Source organism: Octodon degus, unplaced genomic scaffold (genome assembly GCF_000260255.1).
Source record: "Octodon degus isolate 3935 unplaced genomic scaffold, OctDeg1.0 scaffold00107, whole genome shotgun sequence".
Taxonomy (NCBI): domain Eukaryota; kingdom Metazoa; phylum Chordata; class Mammalia; order Rodentia; family Octodontidae; genus Octodon; species Octodon degus.
In genome coordinates, this window is record NW_004524683.1 from 1,052,388 (window position 1) to 1,062,892 (window position 10,505).

Genomic DNA, 10,505 nt, shown 5'->3' on the forward strand with positions numbered 1-10,505 from the left:
AAAATTTAAAAAAAATAAACTGACAAGAGTGCTTCTGAATTAGGCACCCTATCAACTAGGTTCCATGAAATAAGATTCTGATCAATTCTACATAAAACAATCACAAGAAATTAGAAAATAAGCTGCACAGGTGACACAGGTATGTAATCCCAGGACTCAGGAGGCTGAGGCAGGGGGACTACCTCCAGTTCAAGGCCAGCCAAAACTACACGGTGAGTTCAAGGACAAACTGAACTGTCTTTCTCAAGAAAAAGTACAAAATAGTAAGTAAATAAACAAACAAAAAAGAATTAGAAAATAAAAACCTACACATTCCAAATAAGAAAAAGTCTTCCATAAACAGAAGAAAATTACAACGAAGTATTTCAAGCTTAATTATTCTCAAGATACACTTTGGTATACAAGAAGGATTTTAGGCTGGGGAGATAGCTCAGTAGAATAAGTGCTTGCTGGCAAGCACAAGGGCCTGAGTTCAATTCCTGGTTCAACAAAAAAAAAAAAAAAAAAAGAAAGTTTTGTGGGTTTTTTTGCTACTTCAGGCTACCTTAAGGGTGGGTCTTGTGCAGTTTCTGGAGCTGGGAACTGAACTGCGGTCTTATGTGCCTGAATGCATTTGCCCAAGTAGCACGTTATAAACAACTGAGGTATCTGGCAAGGCTCCAGTATATGAAAAAAACGTGAGTATCAGAAAGATTAAACAAAGATTTACTAACTTAAAGACAAAGAGAATATCCTATTAAATAGGAAAAATAAGTTAGAAGGTATATTCAAGAAAAGATATTCATAAAAATATAGTAAAGACAAGAAAAAGAGGGCCAGCCAGATAGCTCAGCTGATTAAAACAAAACAAAAAGTGTCAGGAGCTAGGAATATAATTTAGTGGCAGAAAACTTCCCTAGCATACCTGAGGGCCTAGGTTCAAGCCTTACCACAAACAGGGTTGAAATATAGCTCAGTGCAAAAGTCTTAGGTTCTATCACAGTTGAAAAAAGAAAAAAAAAAAGTCAGGGATGGTGACACATTCCTCTAGTTCCAGTATAGAAGAGACTAAGGCATAAAGATCACTTGAGCCCAGGAATTCACCAGCATAGACAAGATACCGAAATTCCATCTCAAAAAAATGCTAAAATTAAGGGGCCGGGGCTGGCTCAGTAAAATAAGCACTTGCCTGGCAAGCACAAGGGCCTGAGTTCAATCCCCGGTTCCTCAAAAAAAAAAAAAAAAAAAATGCTAAAATGTCTCAGGACTAGGAAGGTTGAAACAGAAGGATCCCTACAAGTTCAGGCTAGCCTGAGCTACATAGCTAGTTCAAGGCCAGTCTGAACTACATAACAAGATCTTGTCTCAAAAACAACAACAAAAACTAAAATACAAAATATAGGCCACATATATCAGTGATGCCAAGAAATGCATATGTGCTTAATCATTTATTTATTTTAAAAAGTTTAGTTCATAAAGCCAACTGCAACTGTACATAAAACCATACCTAAAATATTGATTTCACAACAATAAAAATAAAGGGATAATCCTTTTTTTTTTTTTGTATTTTAGGACAGAGCCTACAGGATCTCACTGCATAGATCAGACTCTTAGTGATCCTTCTGCTTATAGCCTCCCAAGGGCTGGGACCACAGACCTGCGCCACCACGCCCAGTCTCCATTACTGTCTCAGTAGGCCCCAGAGGCGGGGCCAGCACAACTAACTCCCAGCCCAGGCATCTGCCTAAGCAGGCACTTTAATCCGCTAAGCTATCTGGCAGGCCCGATAAAGGGACAATCTTAAAAAATATGTAATTCAGGATTCAGGCAAGACAAAGCCAAATCCTTACAAATACTGGGGATAAAAACTCCTAATTCACAGTAAAGATATGATGATTACAAAAGCCTTTTAACAAATACAGCAAATGCATACAGAAAAAGACACTATAGAAATTGCAACAATAGGAGACTCAAAACACAACACTTTTACTGTACGACAGTCCAATGGACAAAGAAGAAATCTGCTCAACAAAATAAGTCAAATGGACCTTACGGCTAGGCATTTGAGCATTTCAATTCCATAAAGAATATAATCCTGATCCCTTCACGACCAACGAAAAGACAAAGGAGCCAGTTTGAAGGAGCTCTTGTTAGACAACATGTGACAATTTTAACCACCAAAATAACTACCAGAGAGGAGAAAAAAAAAAGATGGGAGTGGAATGTAAACTGATAAAACAGAAATGCTGGGGTTGAAAAAAGTAATCACTTTGTAATCATCAAAGGAAAGATTAGGGGCCAGGGAGATGGCTCAGTGGAATAAAGTGCTTCCCTGGCAAGCATGCGTAAGGGCCTGAGTTCAATTCCGGGTTTCGCCAAAATAAATAAATAAATAAATAAATAAATAAATAAAGAAGGAAAGATTAGTTCAGGGAAGAATCACCAACTAAAGCCAAATATGCAGTGGTACACACCTGTACTCAAAGCTCTTCAACTAAAGTGGGAAGATCCCTGAGCCCCAGTTTTCAAGATCAGCCTAGGAAAATAACAAGATTCCATCTCAAAAGAAAAAAAAAAAAAAGAGAGAGAACCAGTCACACCCAGCGCACACCAGCTATTCAGGAGACTGAGGCAGAAGAATCAAACATTCTAGGCCAGTCTGGACTAATCAGCAAAGAACTATCTGCAAGTGAAAACTAAAAATGGATAACAAGAATGTAGTTGATCATAAGAGCACTTGCCTGGCAAGCCCTTTGGTTCAATACCTCATACAGCAACAACAAACAGAGCTCATCAATAAATGTTAGATGTATATCAAAAAATTTACTGATATTTGCATAATCTTGTATTCTATATAAATTATACCTTGCTCGTTAGATATTATTAATCCACATACTGGGCTGGAGAAACTGGACACTATAGTACTTACTCCACATGATGAAAACTAGTGATAGTAACAAGAGGTATTCACTGTATGGCTCTAGATCTGGTGCTCTGGAAAGGACCTATCAGCCGGTGTATGGTTATTTCAATGAGTGATGAACTTTAATTGAATCTAAACAGGAGAACAAACTCCAAACAAAAAAACAATCTTTAAAAGAGGCTATAAGACTGGACGCAGTAGTTCCTGCCTGTAATCCTAGCTACAGCACTTGAGAGGCTCAAAACAGGAGGATCACTATGAGTCTAATCTGTATAGTGAGACCCTGTAGTCCCTGTACTAAATATAAAACTAAATACAAGAGGCAATAAACAAAGCTAATCTATGTTCTTCAAAATTATAGATTATCAAAAGAAAGATAAAGGAATGATTCTAGATTAAACTAATGCAATATATGATCCTGGACTAAAAGCAAATCACAGCAATCAAAGCTGGAATATAGAACTGGGCGTGGTGGTGCACACCTGCAATCCCACAACTCGGGAGATTGAGACAGGAGAATGGCTTCCACTTTGAGACCTGGAGGCTACGAAAGTGAGCACAAGGTGAGCCAGATCTGCATAGTAGGACCCTGTCTCAAAAAAAAAAGAAAGGGGCTCGTGAGATGGCTCAGTGGTCTAAAGCACCTACTTAGAACAAGCTTAACAAAGCACCAGGACCGCGGTTCAATCCCCCAGCACCACATGCCAGCCAGCCACACCCCCCTGGTGGGCTGAGCTGGCCACACACACACACATAAATAAATAAAATAAAAAAGAATTAGTTTAAAAAAAAAAAATCTTGTCCTTTAAAAAAAAGAAAGCTAAAATACAGACATTATAGGAACGTATTCTCCCAAGGCTAAATTTCCTGAAATATGAAAATTGTACAGTAGTTTACCTACTTTACCTAGTACTACTACTGAGACTAATTAGGAATTATAAACCCAAGTATTAAGGAGTAAAAGGGACATGATATATACAAACAATTCTCAAACAATTCTGAAAAAAGCTACATGTGCATATGTGCACAAAGGCTATTAAAAAAGGTATAAAATGCTTAAAATTATTGCTACTGAACATAGATCAACTACCCAAGAATGTACATGCAGTTAAAAATCTAAACAATGATAGGAATGTAGCTCAGTAGTATAACAGTTGTCCAGCAATATTTGATAATCAGCATTATAAAACAGGGAGGTGGACTGCAGATACAGCTCAGTAGCAGAGCACTTGCCTACTATGCTAGGGACCTTGTATTCTTTACCTAGTACTACAAAAAACAAACAAGCAGTAGTGCACACCTATAATATTGGCAACGAGGAAGGCTAAAGCAAAATGATCACAAATTCAAGGTCAGCCTAGGCTAGCAAGTTCAAGGCCAGCCTGGACTACATCATGATCATTTGTCTCAAAAAACAAAACAACAGTGGATATATTCTAAAGTTTAAAAAAAAAAAAAAAGAAAAGAAAAGAAAAGAAAGTGAGCATGTGGGGCTGGTGAGATGGCTCAGTGGTCTAAAGCACCTATTTAGAACAAGCTAAGCAAAGCACAGGGACCACGGTTCAATCCCCCAGCACCACATGCCAGCCAGCCCCGCCCCCTGGTGGGCTGAGCTGGCCACACACACACACACACACACACACACACACACACGCAAAAAGAAAGTGAGCATGTGGATGTCAGCATTGAAAAAGAAAGGGTGTGCCAAGACTGGGCAGCTTCTGCCTTGTCTGCTTCTTTATGGGCTTCCAGAAGGGATTCTTGCTATATTCCATCAATGGATCATGCATTATTTCCTAGCAAATAAAAGTACCCTCTAGCTTTTGCTACAAATGGTAATCTTTCCATCCATTTTAAATGCAGCAAGTCCACATTGCCTATTCTTTTGGTTTGGGTTTTGTGAAAATGTCTCACTATGTAGTTCAGGCTAGTCTTGAACTCACTGTGTAGGTCAGGCTGGCCTTAAAGTCATGGACCCTCCTGCCTCAGCCTCCCCAGTGCTGGGATTAAAGGCACAGGCCACTAGGCCCAGCACACATTCTTACTTGAGTATAAGAAACAGCATGCATTTAGATATTGTCTTTGGTTTATTAATGCTGTTATAAAACACCTGAAGCTGAGTAATCATATACAAAGAAAAGGGGTTTATTCAGCTCAAGGCCTGGATGTTCAAAAACATAGCACTTGCACGCCTTCTCAGCTTTGGAAAATCCATGTAGCTGTCACATGCAGACCATGTAAAGAGACACTATAGTGCAAGACAGGAAGGCAAGAGGGAACAGATTTACTCTTTATTTTCTTTCTTACAGTATCAGGGATCAGAGTCTACTACTGAGCTCCATCCTAACCCTTTAAGACATTAGGGAGGGGTAGCTCACTGTGACAGGTCTCATGTGTAACATAGCCCAGACTAGCCTTGAACTTACCATCCCCTGGTCTTACCCTCCCAAGTGTTGGGGTTACAGGTGTGTGCTACCACGCCCAGCTTCAAAATGGTTTGTTTTAAGGCAGGGATTCACTATGTAGCTAAGGCTGACCTTGAACTTGAAGTGATTATCTTGTACCAGCCTCTTGAGTGCCAGGATTACAGGCCTGCACCAAGCCCAACTTCAAAACATTTTTAAGTACTCTTTTAAAAACCATCTTGGGGCCGGGGAGTTGGCTCAGTAGGATAAGCGCTTGACTGGCAAATGCAAGGATCAGAGTTCAATCCCTGGTTCCACAAAACAAACAAACAAACAAACAAACAAACAAAAAAAAAAACCATCTTGTCAGGGATGGGGAGATGGCTCAGTGGAGTAAGCACTTCCCTGGTAAGTGCAAGGGCCTGAGTTCAATCCCCAGTTCTACCAAAAAAAAACCCCTACCGTTTTGTCATACCTTGGCCAAAACACAGCACTAGCCATATACTGGTCTTGATCATCTGGCTTGTCAGTTATATTCAGCTCCCCAAGCCCTTCCTGTGGCAGACTCAGGACTCACGCATGCCAAGAAAATGCTCTCACTGAGCTAAGCCCCCTCTTGTATTTACCTCTTAATAAAAGGAAAAGAGCACAAGTTTTAGAGTCACAAAAATATATAGATGGGGGCCGGGGAGATAGCTCAGTGGAATAAGCACTTGCTTGGCAAGTGCAAGGACCTGAGTTCAATCCCTGGTTTCGCAAAAAAAAAAAAAAAAGAAAGAAATTAAAGCAATAATAAAAACATACAGATGTCAGTCCCCTATTTAAGAGTTAGCTGCATGATTCTAAGTAGACCTTTTGCTTCTTTACCTCATCAGAAAAACTGGAGGGTTAAAGCAAACAGTGTGGACAGCATGGAGTGAGGCACACGTGGCAGTATGTACATGGGTGTAATCAGTATAATCAGACTAGACTAGGAAACGTAGAGGCTGGCAGTATATCCTAATGTCACATTCCCACAACGTATCACACAGTAAGTGCATAACAATTATTAACTTACAAATTTCTTATTAATTCTTAATACCTAGGACAGATTCCAGTATACAGCAAGAATTTAATAATGTTCTTTTTTTTTTTTTTTTTCATTTTTCATTAGGGAAGGGTCTACGGGAGTCCAGGGTCTCACTATTAGATTGGACTCACAGTGATCCACCTGTTTATAGTCTCAAGAGCTAGGATTACAGGCATGCTACACCACGCCCAGTCTCAATCACCGCCTCAGCGCACCCCAAGGGCAGGCCCGGGATCAAATAATAATGTTCTAAACAAATGAAACTTATCTTAGTAAGAACAAACCTTTAAGCCTCGCTTTGTAGTGAAGAAATTAGAATAACCAGCATCCGTAGCCAAGAGTCCCACAAATTGTATTGAAGGGTGATTCCGTATAAAATGTTCTACGTCTCTATCAGTGATGTAAGTGCTCCCAGAAATGTCCAGGGACACAATATTAGGCAGGATATCTTTTTGCTGCAGCAAATAAAAACCTATGTCTGAACAGAGTTGTTTGTGACCAGAAATATCAAGGTGACGTAGACATTTAAGTTCTTTAATGACTGCAAAAATCTGTGATTTCGTCATGGCTAGGCATTTCAGATAGTGCATGGTCAGAGACTTGAGTCGATCCTTACAAGTAAGGAGTGCAGAGATGGTAGTTATCTGAGTATTAGAGATATCCAAGTTTTCCAGGCTTGGTAACTGAGAAACATCAGCAAGATCTTCACTATGAAAGCAAATATTGGAAACATTTAAAGTGCGAAGGCCGACGAGCTGACCAAAGGCCAACAGTCCTGAATTGAGAGGGACACTTGCTGAGTCTAAGAGGAGACACCGGAGGTTTTGCTGGATCCAGCTACTGCTGCAGAGTCCATGTATGATGTCTGGAACTGAAAGCTCAGAGTCTACTCCAGTAGCATCCACTTCAAGGAGCTTATGATGGCAGAAGCAGTTAATGAAGGCAGCGGCAGAGATTTTTACTCTTTGGATATTGGCCAGCTTCAGGTTCATTTGGTTGCCCTGGAAAATGCTTGCTGTCTTATCAGTCAGCTTTCCTGTAAAAGAAGCAGTACCAGTTTGTATTAACTACGAAAGCTTACCCTCTCCAGGATCCTTATGGGAATGAACAAGGACATGCTGTGTGCTGGCCTGTAGTCCCAGCACTCTTAGAAGCTAGGGCAAGAGGACAGCAATGCAGTTTCTTTATTTTATTTTTTTAATGTATTTGGTAGAGAGCCTCACTATACAGCTAGGACTCACAGTGATCCTCCTGTTTTCAGCCTCCCCAGTGCTGGGATTATAGGCATGTGCCACCATGCCTTGTCTCAGTGGCCAATTCAGCAGGCCCAGGGGCAGGGCCAGAGCAGCATGTGGTACTGGGGATCGAACCCGGTCCCGAGGTTGCCTAAGCATGCACTTAATCCATGAGCTATCTCACTGGCCAGAGAATGGCAATTTGAAGAACAGCCTAGGCAACTCAGTGCAAGTCTCAAAACCAAAAATAAACACAAAAGCGAAAGACAAGCCTCTCCAAAAAAACTACCGCAGTACTTAGTGAATCTTTGCATGTAAAATGGTCTATGATCACAATCACAAAAATTGACCAGACAGACTTCATAAAATCCCTAAAGAAAGGATAGAAAGCTGAATGTACTGCTGTACACCTGTAATCCCAGCACTTTAGAGGCTGAGGGAAGAAGATCACTGTGAGATTTAGGCCAGCCTGCACTGTGTAGTGAGACACTGCTTCAAATAAAAAATTAAAAAAATCAAACAGAAAAAAGGAGGGAAACAAAAAAAAAAAAAAAAAAAATCTCATTAAGCATTTATTTTTTCTTCTCAAAGTTTTATTGATAAACATATAGCAATAAGACAGTTTCAAATCAAATCGAAAGTACAGTTTCAACAAATAATACACTGCATATATTCTTCTTAGTGGTTACTTGCTGTACAAGATGCAGACTTGTGATCCTATTTACAAACACCATTAGAAAAAATCATTCTATTCATTAAGAGAATGCAACTATATATCTATCCCAACCACTTTGAATCACAGATACAAAATGGACATTCATAGTTATACCCCATTTTTTTTAAGTTCCGTTATTGAATATTATAGGTGTGTAAACTCAGCAAAATATTCTAAAAGTGTCCAGTAGCCCATAATAGCATTGGGTCTTCTGTTTAACTGGCAATGTCAGAAATTATTGACCTGCTGATTAAGCATTTATATCTAACATCCAAGTGATAGGAAATACTGGGATCAGAGAAACATGTCAAAATCTAGAGCATAATTAAACTATGGCAGCCACCTGAATGTGTGAAACTGTATGGAACAAGTGACCAGTTTCTTTTTCTTTTTTAATTTTTTATTTATTTATTTTATTTGTGTGTGTGTGTGTGTGTGTGTGTGTGGCCAGCTCAGCCCACCAGGGGGCGGGGCTGGCTGGCATGTGGTGCTGGGGGATTGAACTGCGGTCCCTGTGCTTTGCTAAGCTTGTTCTAAGTAAGTGCTTTAGACCACTGAGCCATCTCACCAGCCCCGACCAGTTTCTTTTAAAGCATACAAATACAGGGTCGGCCTGATAGTTCAGCAGACTAAAGCACCTGCTTAGGCAGAGCACAGTGGCTGGCCGGGTTTTGATCCCTGGCATGCTGTGCCTGCACTGCCCTCGGGGCACGCTGAGACAGCGACTGAAACTGGATGGTGGTGCAGACCTGTAATCCCAGCGCTTGGGAGGCTAAAAACAGGAGGATCAAATCCAATCTACATAGTGAAACCTTGTACACTCTGTCCTAAATACAGAAAAGAAAAAAAAAAAAAAAAAAAAGCATACAAATACATAGATGTAGGAAGCAGCTGAAGGTAGGAACTCCTCCAGTCAGGTAAACGAGCTATTTCAGCTTGCAAACAGGTTACTAGGTAAAGAGACTGAAACTGACATTAACCTCCTGAGTATATCGATAAAGGCTCTGCAATCCTTAGTCAGTTTTCTTCCCCAAGAGAAAAAAGGCTCCACCTGATCTTGCTTTTATATTTATTTCTTCAACCTCTTGCCATTTTTTCCTCAAACATCAAGTGCCATGCCAGTTCTGCAACACATAGATATTTAATACTTATATATTAAATTTATTGCAAAATTATTAGAAAGAGAAGCTTACTGAATAAAAGATGTTCAAAGCTAGTAATTCTTATTTCCAGTAGGTCTAGGGTCTAGAGGTCCCCAGACTCACCCTCACTGGGTCTGGCTGTCCCTTCAACATAAAGAGCAGTCAGAGAAGACCAGTACAATGCCAAAGTACTTTATATTACAGGTGTTGCAAGAGGAAGCAGTACAAAGCCACTCTAGAAGAGTGGCGGTACCCGGATCTTGGTCATTAACCTTTGGGGCTGCAGTTCTATTTTATGTGTTACAGGCCTAGTCTTCACCCCTTTCAAGGGTCCTGCCAAGGGTCACTGCTTAATTGGTTATTGGACTTGTTGCAAGGGTGCTAGGTTTGGCAGGCTAATATGGCATGTTGAGGGGCGAAGTAACCTACCTAAAGAGGCCCTTAGGTGAGATTGTGTAGCTACACAAAAGAGTGTCAAAACTACAGGATGTCAGCTTTGACTGTTTGCTGAGATACAAAAGCTATTTCCTTTCTACATCTTTAAGGGGCCGGGCTCCCAAATCTAACCCTACAGGATATACCTCAGTGTAGAATATATGTTTAGCACACATGAAGGCATAATTATAACCTCCAGGATGAAAAATGGGTCTTCAGGCTGTCACAATGGTATGTGTCTAGAATCCAAGCTACTCAGGAGAATGACACAGAACTGTCTGAGCCCAGAAGTATGAGGCTCTCAAAACACTCAAGACAAACACTCCAAGAACTACAAAAAAAAAAGGAAAACAAGCAAACAAACAAAGGCTAGAGACATAGCTTAATGGGAGCTCAAAGGGAGCACGTTTGCTTGGCATGCGTGAGGTTCTGGGTTTGACTCTTGGGAATACTACATAAATAAAAAAGGAGTAAGGATGGATTCACTCCCAACCAACATCAACAGATAAAAAGAAGAGCAACCCAGGATGAGACAGCTTCACTGGTAAGTTCTACTACACACTTAAAGAATAAAAATACTTTTTTTTTTTTGCGGAACCAGG

At 40.3% G+C, this 10,505-nt stretch overlaps 1 protein-coding gene across 4 annotated transcripts in view; it reads right to left on the reverse strand.

The window, feature by feature from the left end:
• Positions 1-10,505, reverse strand: part of Zyg11a (zyg-11 family member A, cell cycle regulator) — a 58,843-nt gene that overhangs the window by 33,617 nt on the left and 14,721 nt on the right. For all 4 annotated transcript variants that reach the window (XM_023724166.1, XM_023724165.1, XM_004639108.2 and 1 more), the window contains one exon: positions 6,661-7,412. In XM_023724166.1, the coding sequence (XP_023579934.1) occupies positions 6,661-7,412 (752 nt within the window). The remainder of the gene's footprint in view (positions 1-6,660; positions 7,413-10,505) is intronic.